The sequence below is a fragment of the Petromyzon marinus genome, chromosome 74, assembly GCF_048934315.1.
Source record: "Petromyzon marinus isolate PM22_M1 ecotype Great Lakes invasive population chromosome 74, UKy_Petmar_22M1.pri1.0, whole genome shotgun sequence".
In the NCBI taxonomy this organism is placed as follows: Eukaryota; Metazoa; Chordata; class Hyperoartia; order Petromyzontiformes; family Petromyzontidae; genus Petromyzon; species Petromyzon marinus.
Genome location: NC_133740.1, coordinates 4,276,143 through 4,295,642, shown reverse-complemented (window position 1 = coordinate 4,295,642; position 19,500 = coordinate 4,276,143). Strand labels below are relative to the sequence as shown.

The window sequence follows — 19,500 nt, the reverse complement described above, 5'->3', positions numbered from 1 at the left end:
ACTCACCCGTCACCCACACTCACCTATCCCCACACTCACCCGTCACCCACTCTCACCTGTCCCCACTCTCACCCGTCACCCACACTCACCTGTCCCCACACTCACCCGTCACCCACACTCACCTGTCCCCACACTCACCTGTCCCCACTCTCACCTGTCCCCACTCTCACCCGTCACCCACTCTCACCTGTCCCCACTCTCACCCGTCACCCACACTCACCTGTCCCCACTCTCACCTGTCCCCACTCTCACCCGTCACTCACTCTCACCTGTCCCCACTCTCACCCCTCACTCACTCTCACCCTCACTCACTCTCACCCGTCACCCACACTCACCTGTCCGCACACTCACCTGTCCCCACTCTCACCCGTCACCCACACTTACCTATCCCCACACTCACCCGTCACCCACACTCACCTGTCCGCACACTCACCTATCCCCACTCTCCCCCGTCACCCACTCTCACCCGTCACCCACACTCACCCGTCACCCACACTCACCCGTCACCCACACTCACCTGTCCCCACTCTCACCTGTCCCCACTCTCACCCGTCACCCACTCTCACCCGTCACCCACACTCACCTGTCCCCACTCTCACCTGTCCCCACTCTCACCCGTCACCCACTCTCACCCGTCACCCACACTCACCTGTCCCCACTCTCACCTGTCCCCACTCTCACCCGTCACCCACTCTCACCCGTCACCCACACTCACCTGTCCCCACTCTCACCTGTCCCCACTCTCACCTGTCCCCACTCTCACCTGTCCCCACTCTCACCTGTCCCCACTCTCACCCGTCACCCACTCTCACCTGTCCCCACACTCACCTGTCCCCACTCTCACCTGTCCCCACTCTCACCTGTCACCCACACTCACCTGTCCCCACTCTCACCCGTCACCCACACTCACCTGTCACCACTCTCACCTGTCCCCACACTCACCTGTCCCCACTCTCACCTGTCCCCACTCTCACCCGTCACCCACACTCACCTGTCCCCACTCTCACCTGTCCCCACTCTCACCCGTCACCCACTCTCACCCGTCACCCACACTCACCTGTCCCCACTCTCACCTGTCCCCACTCTCACCTGTCCCCACTCTCACCCGTCACCCACTCTCACCCGTCACCCACTCTCACCTGTCCCCACTCTCACCCGTCACCCACTCTCACCTATCCCCACACTCACCCGTCACCCACACTCACCCGTCACCCACTCTCACCTGTCCCCACTCTCACCTGTCCCCACTCTCACCTGTCCCCACTCTCACCTGTCCCCACACTCACCTGTCCCCACTCTCACCTGTCCCCACTCTCACCTGTCCCCACACTCACCCGTCACTCACTCTCACCTGTCCCCACACTCACCTGTCCCCACTCTCACCCGTCACCCACTCTCACCCGTCACCCACTCTCACCTGTCCCCACTCTCACCTGTCACCCACACTCACCCGTCACCCACTCTCCCCCGTCACCCACACTCACCCGTCACTCACACTCACCTGTCCCCACTCTCACCTGTCCCCACTCTCACCTGTCACCCACTCTCACCTGTCACCCACACTCACCTGTCCCCACTCTCACCTGTCCCCACTCTCACCTGTCCCCACTCTCACCTGTCCCCACACTCACTCTCACTCACTCTCACCTGTCCCCACTCTCACCTGTCCCCACACTCCCCCGTCACCCACTCTCACCTGTCCCCACTCTCCCCCGTCACCCACTCTCACCTGTCCCCACTCTCACCTGTCCCCACTCTCCCCCGTCACCCACTCTCACCTATCCCCACACTCACCCGTCACCCACACTCACCCGTCACCCACACTCACCCGTCACCCACACTCACCCGTCACCCACTCTCACCTATCCCCACTCTCACCTGTCCCCACTCTCACCCGTCACCCACACTCACCTATCCCCACACTCCCCCGTCACCCACTCTCACCTGTCCCCACACTCACCCGTCACCCACTCTCACCTGTCCCCACACTCACCCGTCACCCACACTTACCTATCCCCACACTCACCCGTCACCCACACTCACCCGTCACCCACACTCACCCGTCACCCACTCTCACCTATCCCCACACTCCCCTGTCACCCACTCTCACCTGTCCCCACACTCACCTGTCCCCACACTTACCTATCCCCACACTCCCCCGTCACCCACTCTCACCTGTCCCCACTCTCACCTGTCCCCACACTTACCTATCCCCACACTCACCCGTCACCCACTCTCACCTGTCACCCACTCTCACCTGTCACTCACCTGTCCCCACTCTCACCTGTCCCCACTCTCACCTGTCACTCACCTGTCCCCACTCTCACCTGTCACTCACCTGTCCCCACTCTCACCTGTCCCCACTCTCACCTGTCCCCACTCTCACCTGTCACTCACCTGTCCCCACTCTCACCTGTCACTCACCTGTCCCCACTCTCACCTGTCCCCACACTCACCTGTCCCCACACTCACCTGTCCCCACTCTCACCTGTCCCCACTCTCACCTGTCCCCACTCTCACCTGTTCCCACGACTCGAGCAGCAGTAGCGGCAGGAAGACCTGCACGTAGGCCTCGTGCGACGGGAACTGCAGCGGCACGTTGTACCGCGGCTCCGAGCCGCAAAGGCCGCTGGGAGGGCCGCCCCCGCCTCTCAGCAGGGCCTGCACCTCCCAGCGCAGCACCTGGGCGGGGTGCACGCGGTGGCGACGACATGTTAACTTCCTAGCCTGGTAGGCGTGGGTTCCATCCCGATCCCCCGACCATGCCTGCTGTATGTTGAGAGTTTGCGCGTCTCTCTCTCTCTCCCTCTCCCTCTCTCTCTCCCCGTGGTTGCGTTCAGAGTGTGCGTACGCATTGACGCTGAACTTCCGTCTTCGCAGCGTACGCAGCCAACCGTGCCAACCGGACTGTGCTCTCAATTTGCACGTGATAAGCCACTTCCGTTGGGCTACCATCTGTGGTGGGCTGTGTCTGAAAAATAACTGCACAGCTAAAGGGGCCTCACCTGGTGAACTAAAACGTGACTTTCATTTTAGTTTAGGATGCAGTCTGGGTGAGCCGGGGGTCGCTCAAAGACAAAGGTCCCCCGTATAGCCCTAACGGACTGTTGGGGCAAGTGCTCTTAGCGAGTAGCAGCACCTATCAAGGCCGGCACGGCACACGAGGGGGTGGGCGGCCAGCACCACCGCCCGGCTCCCTTCGTCTCCCACTCATTCATCCGAGGCCGAGTCGACCTGGGGGAGGAGGCCCAGGACCGGTGCAGACAATCATCACCGGTGTTGGTGGCCGTGAGCGGGAATCATTAACTCGGGGTCGCAGCGCAGCAATGACCGCTGCACCAGCGGCCGCTCCCCGCAGAGTATCGTCACAGACTCGCTCGCATCCTGCGGAACGTGCGGGGAACTAAAACGAAAACTCCACCAAGAAAGTTGCCCGAGTCGCGGGTCGAACCCAGGGTCCCCGACGCGCTCGTCACGCAAGTGAAACACAATACCTCGCTGTTGATCTCATCATCAAGGAGCTAGAAACCACCGTCATCACGCTACACTCCGGTCATCCTTGCAGCCGCAGCCGCAGCAGCCAGCAGCCAGCAGCGGAGGCTGCCGGCTGCTTTCAGACGCGCTGCTCCTGCGGCCGTCTGGAACGCTCTTCCCCTTCCGACATTAGGAAGCCACTGGGAGCTACGCTGCACTTTTAAATGATCATCGAGATTGACGAAGTCATTTCTTTAGAACTGCTTCTTGTTGTGTTTGTTGTGTTTAGTTTGGCGTCCTTCCTCCCACGCACCTCCGATTAGCGCGGTTGGCTACGTACGGCGGTGCGAAAGAAGTTTAATGTAAAATCACTGCCCATAGACTCAACACTGCCCATAGACTCAACACTGCCCATAGACTCAACCCTACCCATAGACTCAACACTGCCCATAGACTCAGCACCGCCCATAGACTCAGCACTGCCCATAGACTCAACACTGCCCATAGACTCAACACTACCCATAGACTCAACATTGCCCATGGACTCAACACTGCCCATAGACTTAACACTACCCATAGACTCAACACTGCCCTTAGACTCAACACTGCCCATAGACTCAACACTGCCCATGGACTCAACACTGCCCATAGACTTAACACTACCCATAGACTCAACACTACCCATAGACTCAACACTGCCCATAGACTCAGCAGTGCCCATAGACTCAGCAGTGCCCATAGACTCAGCACTACCCATAGACTCAACACTACCCATAGACTCAACACTACCCATAGACTCAACACTACCCATAGACTCAACACTACCCATAGACTCAACACTACCCATAGACTCAACACTACCCATAGACTCAACACTACCCATAGACTCAACACTACCCATAGACTCAACACTACCCATAGACTCAACACTACCCATAGACTCAACACTACCCATAGACTCAGCACTGCACCATAGACTCAACACTGCACCATAGACTCAGCACTGCCCATAGACTCAACACTGCCCATAGACTCAACACTGCCCATAGACTCAGCACTGCCCATAGACTCAACACTGCCCATAGACTCAGCACTGCCCATAGACTCAACACTACCCATAGACTCAACACTGCCCATAGACTCAACACTGCCCATAGACTCAGTACTGCCCATAGACTCAACACTACCCATAGACTCAACACTACCCATAGACTCAGCACTGCCCATAGACTCAACACTGCCCATAGACTCAGCACTGCCCATAGACTCAACACTACCCATAGACTCAACACTACCCATAGACTCAGCACTGCCCATGGACTCAACACTGCCCATAAACTCAGCACTGCCCATAGACTCAACACTGCCTATAGACTCAGCACTGCCCATAGACTCAACACTGCCCATAGACTCAACACTGCCCATAGACTCAACACTGCCTATAGACTCAGCACTGCCCATAGACTCAACACTGCCCATAGACTCAACACTGCCCATAGACTCAGCACTGCCCATAGACTCAACACTGCCCATAGACTCAACACTGCCCATAGACTCAACACTGCCCATACACTCAGCACTGCCCATAGACTCAGCACTGCCCATAGACTCAACACTGCCCATAGACTCAGCACTGCCCATAGACTCAGCACTGCCCATAGACTCAACACTGCCCATAGACTCAGCACTGCCCATAGACTCAGCACTGCCCATAGACTCAACACTGCCCATAGACTCAGCACTGCCCATAGACTCAACACTGCCCATAGACTCAGCACTGCCCATAGAGTCAACACTGCCCATAGACTCAACACTGCCCATAGACTCAGCACTTCCCATAGACTCAACACTGCACCATAGACTCAACACTGCCCATAGACTCAACACTGCCCATAGACTCAACACTGCCCATGGACTCAGCACTGCCCATAGACTCAGCACTGCCCATAGACTCAACACTGCCCATTCCCTCAACACTGCACCATAGACTCAACACTGCCACTAGACTCAACACCGCTCACAGACTCAACACTGCACCTCCGATTAGCACGGTTGGCTGCGTACGGTGCGAAAGAAGTTCACACACGAGGACGATTTCATTGTTTGCGTCCCACTGAGGTGCGCCCACCCCTGCTAGAGACCCCACCCACAGTCATGTAGGGGGACACCGCGGTGGCTAGGAGATGTTAACTACCTCGCCTGGTATACAGGAGGTCGTGGGTTCCATCCCAACCCTTCAACATCCATATTTATATCAACATATAAAAACATTTGTTTTTCCAACAACCACAAAGTTTTTTGGGGGTGCGTTTTACTTCCCGGAGCACACAAGTGAACGCCGCGTCACCCCGCCGCCCGTATTCGAGTGGCGGTCAGGATGAGTGGAGAGGGGAGAGAGTGAAGTGGGGAGAGTGGAGAGGGGAGGAGGTTAGCCGTCACCTGGTTGATAAAGAACAGCGGTTCTGTGACGGCGTCGAGGTCGACTCCCCCGCGGGGGTCACGGCCCCGGGCGCCGCTCCGCTCCAGGGCTCGCGCCTCCACCATCGAGGCGCTCCTCACCGCCGGCGGCCTCGCCGCGCCGCCCACCTCCATCCCCGTCGCCTCCGACGCGCCGGCCGCCGACAAGGCACCGGCCGGGCAAAACCTCCCCCGGCCGTCGTCCATCGGCGACAGGACGCCGCCGCCGCCGCCGCCGCCGCCGCCGCCGCCCGGCGCCGCCGACGGGAGCCTCGGCGCCGGCGCCGCCGACGGGAGCCTCGGCGCCGGCGCCGCGCCGACTTTGGCTCTGGTGGGCGCCGGCGGCTGCGCGACCGCCGCCTTGACGATGTCGCCGGTGAGCAGGGCGTTGCGCGACGAGCCCGGCCTGGCGAACGCCCTGGCCGTCGGCCGGGCTTGCGGCCCGGCGACGGCGTTGCCGGGCAGCGCCGTCCCGAGCCGGCGCTCGTCAGCGCCGCCGGCGCCTTCCGGCTCTTCGTCCACCTCCATGGGGACGTCGTCGCCGTCGGGGACGTCTTCGTCGATGTCCATGTCGACCGGGTCGCGCTGGGTGAGGTTCAGGACGTCGCCGTCGCTACGTTCCCCGTCTTCGTCCCACCACCGCCCCGGCGCGGCCCTGCCGCACTCCACGAGCTCGGAGACGCCAACGGGATTGGCCGGCGACGGGCGCGATGAGGAGCTGGCGGCGGCGGTGGAGGCGGCGGCGGTGGAGGCGGTGGAGGCGGCGGCGGTGGAGGCGGCGGTGGAGGCGGTGGAGGCGGCGGCGGTGGAGGCGGCGGCGGTGGTGGAGGCGGCGGTGGAGGCGGCGGCGGTGGAGGCGGCGGTGGAGGCGGTGGAGGCGGCGGCGGTGGAGGCGGCGGTGGCGGTGGAGGCGGTGGAGCCACTCGCGTTATCTTTGGCAGCCGCTGCGGCCGCGACCACCGCCGCGAATGTTCCCGGCTTGAAATGAACGCCGGGCGGGAAGTCGCCGAGGACGCCCGGCGGGCCGCTCTGCCGCCCCGCCGTCGCCTCCTCGCCCTCGTCGTCCGAGAAGCAGAACTCGTCGCGGTCGCTCATGTAGTACTCCTCCTGGCTCTGCTGCGGGATGGGCGGCGACTGCGACAGCCGGAAGAAGTTGTCATCCTCCAACTCGTCGCCACCTCCGGCGCCGCCGTCATTCTGCCAGGCGGCGCCGGAAAGCGGCGGCGGCGGCGCCGGCGGCACACTGCCCGCGCGGTCGTCCTCCGCGCGGCGCACCCTCGCTCTCTCGGCACCGGTGCCGGCGCCACCCGCAGCGCGTCCCCTCCCGTGCTTGCGCCCGCCGCCGCCGCCGCCGCCCATCTGCTGGGCGCGCCGGCGCGTCTCCTGGCAGGCGAGCAGGCACGTGTTGCCACGCAGCTTAGCCAGCGGCTTGGGCGAGATCAGCTTGGCCCCCCTGGGCGCCTTGGCCACTCCACTGCGGCGCAAGAGCTGCACGCGCGCCAGGCTGGTCTGGGAGAGGTCAGGAGCCGTGCGCGCCGTCTCCTTGAACCCCGGCCGGCGAGCCGCCGCCGCCGCCGCCCCCGCCGGCGGCTTGGACGGCGGAGGCTGCCGCGGCTCGTCGGCCGCGGCGACGCTCACGCCCGCGGCGCCATCGACCCTCCGGCCCGGGGAGCTGCCGGCCGCCCTCCTCCTCCCGTCCTCGCTACTCGGCCGAGGATCCGGCGCCGCCGCCGCCACCGCCGGCGTCGCCGCCGTCCTGTCCTTGGCGGCGACGGACGCCGGACGCCACTCGTCGAAGTACTTGGAGATCTTGGCGGTGGGCCCTTCGTGGCGAGACGCCACGGCATTGGACGCGCCGGCGCCGCCCTCGGTCGCCCTCTTCCTGTTCGGCAACGTGGCGGCACCGCTCGGCCGACGGGAGACGATGCCAGAGGTGGCCGGCGCTTCTCGGCTGGGGACTTTGGCGGCGGCGACGGCGGCAGTGGCGACGGTGGTGGCGCCGGGGGACCGCGCGTGGCTCCCAAGAGTCGGAGCGGCGGTCTGGAACGGGGCGCCGTCGCTTGGCGCGGTGACCGGGCTGACCCCCCGCTCCTCCTTCTTCACCTTTACCTCCTCTTCCTTTTTCTCGTCCACCTCCTCCGCATCCACATCCACCTCCTCGTCGCCGCCCCTCTTCCCCTCCCCCTCCCGCTTGGCCACGAGGCTCTGCGACAGCCTCAACTCGTCCAGCTCAAAGTCGTAGAGCTGCGTGTTCAGGTCGTCGTCGTCCAGGTACTGCGAGAAGTCCAAGCCGTCGTCCAGCTCGTCGTCCGGGTCCAAGGCGCGCCGGTCCAGCGGCTCCACCGGCTTGCTATTCACCGCCGGTGCCACTCCTCTGCCATCTCGCCGGTGGCCGAGAGACGACGCGCAGCCGCCCTCGCTGGGCTCGCTCTTCACCGCGGTGCCGTCCAGCCGGCTGTCGAGCGCCTCCGTCCAGGCGTCCTCGCCCGCCGAGTCGGTGTCGGTGATGAGGATGATTTCGTCGCCCTTCCTCTCCGCGCTGGCGCCTCCGCAGGGCAGGAACGTGTTCTGGGTGAGGCGGAGGTCGTCGCATTCGTCGCTTTCGTCGCTTCCGTCGCCCTCCGAGCCGATCATCTCAATGTCGTCGCTGGCGCCGCCGTCCCAGGCTGCGCCCGGTGGCGGTGGCGGCGGCGGCGGCGGCGGCGGCGGCTCCGAGCGCTCCACGGCTCCCCGCTCGCCGGCGGCGTGCGCCTCCGTGCCGGCGGCCGGCACGGAGGCGGCGGCGCCGCCGCCTGCCAGTCGCGTCCCCCCCTCCTCCCCCTCCTCCCCCTCCTCGTCGGCCCCTTCGCGCCGTCCGCCGGTGCGGCCCGGGACTTGGGGCCGCCCCAAACCGCCGGCGCCGAGCACGTCGGCCGCGTAGCTTTTTGGGAAGCGCCGCACCGTGCCGAGATCGGGGGAGGGCAGCGGCAAATTCTCCTGGCGGGGGGGCCGCCCGGCGCTCCCGCCACCGCCGCTGGCGCCGTCTCCACCGTCGGCTCCCACCGCCTCGTCCAATTTGTCGGTCAACTTCCCCGGAAACCACGGCTTCAGGTTGGGCAGCTTCCTCTCATGCTGCTGCTGCCGCCGCTGCAGCTTAGCGGGGCTCGGGCGCGGCGCGAGCAGGATCTCGGTGCGCTGGGCCCGGTGAACTCGCAGCTTCGCCACAACGTCGGTGAGACAGCCGAGCAGGCGGTCGCGACGCTCCAAGCACAGGGGCCACGCTCCGGCGCCGGAGCCGCCGCCGGAGCCACCGCCGCCGGCACCGCCGCCGCCGGCGACGCGCATGCACATGTTGATGTCGTCCAGGAATGGCTGGCAGGCGGCGCGCAGTCCCAGGCGACAGCCGTCACGCAGCAGCGTGCGCACCAGCTGGAGGCACGCCCGGCGCGCCGCGAAGGCGCTCGCCGACGCCGGCCGCCCCGGCGCCGCCGCCGCCGGCGCCGCCGGCGCCGCCGCCGCCATCGCCGCGGCGGAGACGAAGGCGCGGAGCCAGCGGCCCGAACTGCACCACACCAGGTGCATGTAGCCGCGCTTGTAGTGCAGCTGCACGACGGCAGCGAGCGTCAGCAGGAAGAGGGCGGCCACGGGGTCGTCGTCGGGGTCGTCGGGGTCGTCGGGGTCGTGACGCCACGGCGACGACGCGGAAGGCGCCGGCGTCGTCGCTGCGGAAGACGCCGGCGTCGCCTTCTCCAGCAGGTAGTGCATCACCTCGCTCACGTAGCCCATGCCGAACTCGTTGAGGTCCATGACGGAGCGGGCAAACGGCAGCAGCCACAGGAACGTGGAGTGGTGGCGGCGCAGCGAGCGGCCCTCCTCGGTGGCGAGCACGTGCCGCAGCGAGGCCATGTCCGACAGCACCGAGTCGTCGCCGGGAGGAGTGTCGGGGGAGGGACGCGCCGGCCGTGGTGCCGCCGGGTTGAAGGGGCTCAGGCGCTGCAGGTGGAATGGTCACGAGTATGCGCGTACAAGAATATAAAAATAGTTTAGTTTATATTCATTTATTTACAGCGATTTCCGTACCTTTCCTATGCAGGAGAAAGCCCTCCTCTTAACGACGGTAATTTGATTCCACGAAACCGGCCGTTAAAGCGAGTTGGTCGTTCAGCGAGTATAGGAGGTACGCGTTAAGGGCTTAATTCGTTCCAATACAATCGAAAAGTGTCCCCCTTTTTCACCCGACAAAAGCACTTTATAAAATTTTAACAATGGATATGAATACATAAAGACACTAACAACAATATAAACACGTAATATTGAAAGAAACATTGTTAATCAATGCATTACTAAATATTTACTGGACCTACAACAGCCCGTTGTTAACAGGGGAATGGTCCATATTCTTGGTTCTTTTGGTAGTCACGTAGAAGTGAATTAATAAAATAATAAAAATTACACTACTATACACTACATTATTATACACTACGTTATTATACACTACTATACATTACATTATTATACACTAATATACACAACAATACACTACATTATTATACACTACTATACACTACAATATTATACACTACACTACTTTACACTACACTACAATATTATACACTACTATACACTACGTTATTATACACTACTATACACTACAATATTATACATTACACTACTTTACACTACACTAAAATATTATACACTACTATACACTACATTATTATACACTACTATACACTACATTACTATACACTACTATACACTACGTTATTATACACTACTATACACTACATTATTATACACTAATATACACAACAATACACTACATTATTATACACTACTATACACTACAATAGTATACACTACTTTACACTACACTACAATATTATACACTACTATACACTACATTATTATACACTACTATACACTACGTTATTACACACTACTATACACTACATTATTACACACTACTATACACTACATTATTATACACTACTATACACTACGTTATTATACACTACTATACACTACGTTATTATACACTACTATACACTACATTATTATACACTACTATACACTACATTATTATACACTACCATACATGACAATATTATACACTACTATACACTACACTACTATACACTACACTATACACTACACACTACACTACACTCTACACTACACTACTATACACTACTATACACTACATTACTATACACTACACACCACTATACACTACACTACACACTACTATACACTACTATACACTACACTACACCCTACACTATACACTACACTATACACCACACTACACTATACACCACTATACACTACACTGTACACTACACTATACACTACACTATACACCACTATACACTACACACCACTATACACTATACTATACACTACACACTACACTACTATACACAACACCACGATACACTACACTATACACTACTATACACTACACTATACACTACTATACACTACTGTACACTACACTATACACTACACTATACACTACACTATACACCACTATACACTACTATACACTACACACCACTATACACTATACACTACACACCACTATACACTATACTATACACTACACTACTATACACTACACTATACACTACACTAAACACTACTGTACACTACTATACACTACACTACACACTACACTATACACCACTATACACTACACACTACACTATACTATACACCACTATACACTACACACTACACTACACTATACACCACTATACACTACACACTACACTATACACTACTACACACTGCTGGCGTTAATTGATTGATTGAATGGGGTGAGACCCCCACGGGCTGCTGTGCAGCTTTGTTCCGGAAGCGACTTCGCTGTCGCAAATGATAGCAGCTCAACCAAGGAGCTAATCACCGCCACCACCACCACCACCACCATCATCATCATCACGTGGACATTCACGTGAGCAGACAAATACTCATCACACGCAAAGTGAACCCCAATACCTCGGTGAACTCGCCAAGGAGCAGAAAGCGTGACCGCGTGAACTCGCAGCAGCGGCTTCTAGCGAACCGCCGGACAAAGGCGGTGGTCACCGCGTCGCACGGCGCTTTAGAATGGGCCCGCGTCTGCGGCCGTCTGGAACGCTCTTCCCTCCGATATTAGGAAGCCACAGGGAGCTACGCTGCACTTTGAAATCATCATCATCTAGATTGGCAAAACTCATTTCTTCGGAACTGCTTTTGGTGTTAAGTTTGGTTGTCTTTCCCCCGCACTTCTGATGAGCACAGTTGGCTACGAACGGTGCAAAAGAAGATCAACAAACGACACTACACACACACACACACTGCACTGCGCACGCTACACCGCTATACTAAATTGACAACTCATTTTTTTCGGAACTGCTTTTGGTGTTTAGTTTATTGTTCATCCGCCACCCCCGCCCCCGCACCTCCGATTAGCCACAGTTGGCTGCGCACGGTGCGAAAAAAAGTTCACCGCGCGTTGCGTACGCGCGCAGAGACACGTACCTTTGTGCGGAACATGGTGTCGGACTGGTAGACGATCTGACTGCACGACACTCCGTTGTCATCGCCAGGGTCGTGTTTTATTGTTTGTTGGCTGGGGGGGGGAACCGAACGACAGAAATCGATAACACCGTTTTGTTAGGGTTAGATCTCGTAAACACAGTAAGACCTTGGGTTGCGAGCAACTTGGCCTGCGAGCGTTTTGCAAGACGAGCAAATTGTTAAAATAAATATTAATTTGATAAACGAGCGAGGGCCTTGCGATACGAGCAGTAGCGCACGTGTCTACGCTTTGTACTGTCGAGCGTCACGTGACCACAAATGATATACGAGTGCTTTGATACACGAGTGCTTTGGATCACAAAACACGTTTCCCGAACGAATTATGCTCGCAATCCAAGGTTTCACCGTGTATATATATAAGTGACGCGATCGAACCAAAAAATAAAACCTGCATTATGATGGATGATATTGGTCGCGAAAGTCTACGTGTTAAATTGAACGACGGAAAATTAACGATGACGACGACGCGAACACTCGACACGTGACCGCGTGAACGCAGAGCAATCTCCGAGCGTCGTCGCCCACAATGTAAGAGACAAAGTTCAAAGGCAGCTCAGTGGAATTCTGCACAGCAATGTAACAGCATCAGCGAGACGCAGCGTCTGTAAAACATGAAGGTCGCCCTCGTCACGGGCGCACAAAAAGTGGCTCACCGCAAATGAACCGGAAAACACACAGACGCCACTCACTCTGTAGAACAGGGCTAGAACACACAGACGCCACTCACTCTGTAGAACAGGGCTAGAACACATAAACTCCACTCACTCTGTAGAACAGGAGTAGAACACACAAACTCCACTCACTCACTCTGTAGAACAGGAATAGAACACACAAACTCCACTCACTCACTCTGTAGAACAGGGCTAGAACACACAAACTCCACTCACTCTGTAGAACAGGAGTAGAACACACAAACTCCACTCACTCACTCTGTAGAACAGGAATAGAACACACAAACTCCACTCACTCACTCTGTAGAACAGGGCTAGAACACACAAACTCCACTCACTCACTCTGTAGAACAGGGCTAGAACACACAAACTCCACTCACTCACTCTGTAGAACAGGGGTAGAACACACAAACTCCACTCACTCACTCTGTAGAACAGGGCTAGAACACACAAACTCCACTCACTAACTCTGTAGAACAGGGCTAGAACACACAAACTCCACTCACTCACTCTGTAGATCAGGAGTAGAACACACAAACTCCACTCACTCACTCTGTAGAACAGGAGTAGAACACTCAAACTCCACTCACACTCTGTAGAACAGGGGTAGAACACACAAACTCCACTCACTCACTCTGTAGAACAGGGGTAGAACACACAAACTCCACTCACTCACACTGTAGAACAGAAGTAGAACACACAAACTCCACTCACTCACTCTGTAGAACAGGGCTAGAACACAAACTCCACTCACTCACTCTGTAGAACAGGAGTAGAACACACAAACTCCACTCACTCTGTAGAACAGGGCTAGAACACACAAACTCCACTCACTCACTCTGTAGAACAGGGGTAGGACACACAAACTCCACTCACTCACTCTGTAGAACAGGAGTAGAACACACAAACTCCACTCACTCACTCTGTAGAACAGGGGTAGAACACACAAACGCCACTCACTCACTCTGTAGAACAGGGGTAGAACAGATGGGATGTAACATCAGCATAAGACTAAAAGAACACCAAATAAATATTAAATTATCTCAAACACAGCTGTCGGCAGTGGCAGAACATGCTTGTCAACAAGGACACTCAATTGATTTTGATAACGTTGAAGTGTTGTGTAAAACTAATTTTTACTGGCAAAGACTAATTAGAGAATCCATTGAAATTGAGAGAAACAGAAATAACTTTAATCGTTCTGATAGCAATAAGCTTAGTGCGGCTTGGAAGCGTATTATTAAATAATACATATTACAATTCCTTAAAGGGGAAACACATTAATTAACGGATTACTAATGTAGCATATAATCACAATAACACACATTAAAACTAATTACTAATCTACAACTCATTGCTAATCATAACCATTGACTGATTACCAATCAATTATAGAATTACAATAACCTCCCCCTCCGCCTCAACTCACTGCACCTGAAATGAGTTAAATGATGACGTCACCCTGCTGCTCTATTTAAGACCGAGAGCAAGTGAGGGCTTCACCATTCTGGCGAATTGCCCGATGATGCTGGATGTAATTACCAGCGAAACGTTGTACTCAAACTGTAAATGTTGTGGATTCACTCTTCAACACACCGGTGGGCTAAAGTAGTGAACTATTTTGTCTTTTGTCAACGTGACACTTTATTTTGCTGATTGGCCGTGTCGGGTGGTGGAGGGTTACGACACATTTATAAATAACGCGATCTAACCCAAAAACCTTGATTATGAAACTCCACTCACTCGCGCTGTAGAACAGGAGTAGAACACACAAACTCCACTCACTCACTCTGTAGAACAGGGGTAGAACACACAAACTCCACTCACTCGCGCTGTAGAACAGGAGTAGAACACACAAACTCCACTCACTCACTCTGTAGAACAGGAGTAGAACACACAAACTCCACTCACTCTGTAGAACAGGGGTAGAACACACAAACTCCACTCACTCTGTAGAACAGGGGTAGAACACACAAACTCCACTCACTCACTCTGTAGAGCAGGGGTAGAATACACAAACTCCACTCACTCACTCTGTAGAACAGGAGTAGAACACACAAACTCCACTCACTCTGTAGAACAGGGGTAGAACACACAAACTCCACTCACTCACTCTGTAGAACAGGGCTAGAACACACAAACTCCACTCACTCACTCTGTAGAACAGGGCTAGAACACACAAACTCCACTCACTCACTCTGTAGAACAGGGCTAGAACACACAACCTCCACTCACTCTGTAGAACAGGGCTAGAACACACAAACCCCACTCACTAACTCTGTAGAACAGGGCTAGAACACACAAACTCCACTCACTCACTCTGTAGAACAGGGGTAGAACACACAAACTCCACTCACTCACTCTGTAGAACAGGGGTAGAACACACAAACTCCACTCACTCACTCTGTAGAACAGGGCTAGAACACACAAACTCCACTCACTCACTCTGTAGAACAGGGGTAGAACACACAAACTCCACTCACTCATTCTGTAGAACAGGGCTAGAACACACAAACTCCACTCACTCACTCTGTAGAACAGGGCTAGAACACACAAACTCCACTCACTCACTCTGTAGAACAGGGGTAGAACACACAAACTCCACTCACTCACTCTGTAGAACAGGGCTAGAACACACAAACTCCACTCACTCACTCTGTAGAACAGGAGTAGAACACACAAACGCCACTCACTCACTCTGTAGAACAGGGGTAGAACACACAAACTCCACTCACTCACTCTGTAGAACAGGGCTAGAACACAAACTCCACTCACTCACTCTGTAGAACAAGGCTAGAACACACAAACTCCACTCACTCACTCTGTAGAACAGGAGTAGAACACACAAACTCCATTGGCTCACTCTGTAGAACAGGGCTAGAACACACAAACTCCACTTACTCTCTAGAACAAGGGTAGAACACACAAACTCCACTCACTCTGTAGAACAGGAGTAGAACACACAAACTCCACTCACTCTGTAGAACAGGAGTAGAACACAAAAACTCCACTCACTCTGTAGAACAGGAGTAGAAAACACAAACTCCACTCACTCTGTAGAACAGGAGTAGAACACAAAAACTCCACTCACTCTGTAGAACAGGAGTAGAACACACAAACTCCACTCTGTAGAACAGGGCTAGAACACACAAACTCCACTCACTCTGTAGAACAGGGCTAGAACACACAAACTCCACTCACTCACTCTGTAGAACAGGAGTAGAACACACAAACTCCACTCACACTCACTCTGTAGAACAGGGCGAGAACACACAAACTCCACTCACTCACTCTGTAGAACAGGGGTAGACCACACAAACTCCACTCACTCACTCTGTAGAACAGGGGTAGAACACACAAACTCCACTCACTCACTCTGTAGAATAGGGGTAGAACACACAAACTCCACTCACACACTCTGTAGAACAGGGCTAGAACACACAAACTCCACTCACTCACTCTGTAGAACAGGAGTAGAACACACAAACTCCACTCACACACTCTGTAGAACAGGGGTAGAACACACAAACTCTACTCACTCACTCTGTAGAACAGGGCTAGAACACACAAACTCCACTCTCTCTGTAGAACAGGGGTAGAACACACAAACTCCACTCACTCACTCTGTAGAACAGGGCTAGAACACACAGACTTCACTCACTCACTCTGTAGAACAGGTGTAGAACACACAAACTCCACTCACTCGCTCTGTAGAACAGGAGTAGAACACACAAACTCCACTCACTCACTCTGTAGAACAGGGCTAGAACACACAAACTTCACTCACTCACTCTGTAGAACAGGGGTAGAACACACAAACTCCACTCACTCACTCTGTAGAACAGGGCTAGAACACACAAACTCCACTCACTCACTCTGTAGAACAGGGCTAGAACACACAAACTCCACTCACACTCACTCTGTAGAACAGGGCTAGAACACACAAACTCCACTCACTAACTCTGTAGAACAGGAGTAGAACACACAAACTCCACTCACTCACTCTGTAGAACAGGGGTAGAACACACAAACTCCACTCACTCACTCTGTAGAACAGGGGTAGAACACACAAACTCCACTCACTCACTCTGTAGTACAAGGGTAGAACACACAAACTCCACTCACTCATTCTGTAGAACAGGGCTAGAACACACAAACTCCACTCACTCACTCTGTAGAACAGGGCTAGAACACACAAACTCCACTCACTCACTCTGTAGAACAGGGCTAGAACACACAAACTCCACTCACTCTGTAGAACAGGGGTAGAACACACAAACTTCACTCACTCACTCTGTAGAACAGGGGTAGGACACACAAACTCCACTCACTCTGTAGAACAAGGGTAGAACACACAAACTCCACTCACTCACTCTGTAGAACAGGGCTAGAACACACAAACTCCACTCACACACTCTGTAGAACAGGGCTAGAACACACAAACTCCACTCACTCTGTAGAACAGGGCTAGAACACACAAACTCCATTCACTCACTCTGTAGAACAGGGGTAGAACACACAAACTCCACTCACTCACTCTGTAGAACAGGAGTAGAACACACAAACTCCACTCACTCACTCTGTAGAACAGGGCTAGAACACACAAACACCACTCACTCACTCTGTAGAACAGGGGTAGAACACACAAACTCCACTCACTCACTCTGTAGAACAGGGCTAGAACACACAAACACCACTCACTCACTCTGTAGAACAGGGGTAGAACACACAAACTCCACTCACTCACTCTGTAGAACAGGGCTAGAACACACAAACACCACTCACTCACTCTGTAGAACAGGGCTAGAACACACAAACTCCACTCACTCACTCTGTAGAACAGGGGAAGAACACACAAACTCTACTCACTCTCTCTGTAGAACAAGGCTAGAACACACAAACTCCACTCACACACTCTGTAGAACAGGGGTAAAACACACAAACTCCACACGCTCTCAGCATCACGAACGTCATCCCAGTTGTTGTCGTGGTTGTTGTTGTTGTTGTCGTGGTTGTTGTTGTTGTTGTTTTCTTCGCTGTCATTGCCACTCACCAGTGGGCCAGGCGCACTGCGTCCACCTCGTGCTGGTAGCTGGCGCTCGAGGTGACTTTGTGGAACACCTGGATGGGATCCATGGAGTGTCCCCCCCACACCTTGGAGCCCAGCTGGTCGAGCAGCAGCATGAGGCACTGCAGCGCCGGCCAGAACGCGCTGTTGCTGCTGCTGCTGCTGCTGCCATCTTCACATCAGCGGTGGCCGTGGTGGTGGTGGTGGCGACAACAGCAGCAGCAGTAGCAGCAGCAGCAGCAACAGCAGCAACAACAACAGCCACAGCGGCAACAACAGCAGCAACAGCAGTGACACAGCAGCAGCAACAGCAGCAGCAGTGAAACAGCAGCAGCAGCAGTGACACAGCAGCAGTGACACAGCAGCAGCAGCAGCAACAACAGCAGCAGCAGTGACACAGCAGCAGCAACAGCAGTCACAGCAGTGACACAGCAGCAGCAACAGCAGCAGCAGTGACACAACAGCAGTGACACAGCAGCAGTGACACAGCAGCAGCAGCAACAACAGCAGCAGCAGTGACACAGCAGCAGCAACAGCAGTGACACAGCAGCAGCAACAGCAGCAGCAGTGACACAACAGCAGTGACACAGCAACAGCAGCAACAGCAGCAGCAACAGCAGCAGTGACACAACAGCAGCAACAGCAGCAGCAACAGCAGCAGTGACACAGCAGCAGCAGTGACACAGCAGCAGTGACACAACAGCAGCAACAACAGCAGCAGCAGCAGCAACAGCAGCAGTGACACAACAGCAGCAACAGCAGCAGCAACAATAGCAGCAACAGCAGTGACACAACAGCAGCAGTGACACAACAGCAGCAACAACAGCAGCAGCAACAGCAGTGACACAACAGCAGCAACAACAGCAACAGCAGCAACAGCAGCAGAGACACAGCAACAGCAGCAGCACCAGCAGTCACAGCAGTGACACAGCAGCAGGGTCGTGAGCAAGCTCCTCCAGAACGCCGCCCGTCGTCGCTTGAAGCCACACGCCCAAGCCCCTTCTGGACCGGTGCGTTTGTAAACCTCAAAAACACCTCCTAACACCACAGGCACGGAGGAGTTAGCAGCAGCGCCTATGAAGGCCGGCACGGCACATGAGGGGGGTGGGTGCCCAGCACCACACCCGGCTCCCAGACGCAAAGACGCAGAGACACGCACACAGACAGACACACGGACAGACACACAGACACACAAACGGACAGACACACAGACGCTGTTGGATATATAGGCCTTTTTTTTTTAATTGATATTAATATTTGCGA

The 19,500-nt window shown here is 55.2% G+C and overlaps 1 protein-coding gene across 6 annotated transcripts in view; it reads right to left on the bottom strand.

Moving 5' to 3' along the window:
• The window catches only part of LOC142907064 (putative helicase senataxin), a 108,262-nt gene that overhangs the window by 65,566 nt on the left and 23,196 nt on the right, over positions 1-19,500 (bottom strand). For all 6 annotated transcript variants that reach the window (XM_076056001.1, XM_076056003.1, XM_076056004.1 and 3 more), the window contains 4 exons: positions 18,223-18,409; positions 12,439-12,529; positions 5,914-9,903; positions 2,521-2,682 (listed from right to left, as the gene is read on the bottom strand). In XM_076056001.1, the coding sequence (XP_075912116.1) occupies positions 2,521-2,682; positions 5,914-9,903; positions 12,439-12,529; positions 18,223-18,409 (4,430 nt within the window). The remainder of the gene's footprint in view (positions 1-2,520; positions 2,683-5,913; positions 9,904-12,438; positions 12,530-18,222; positions 18,410-19,500) is intronic.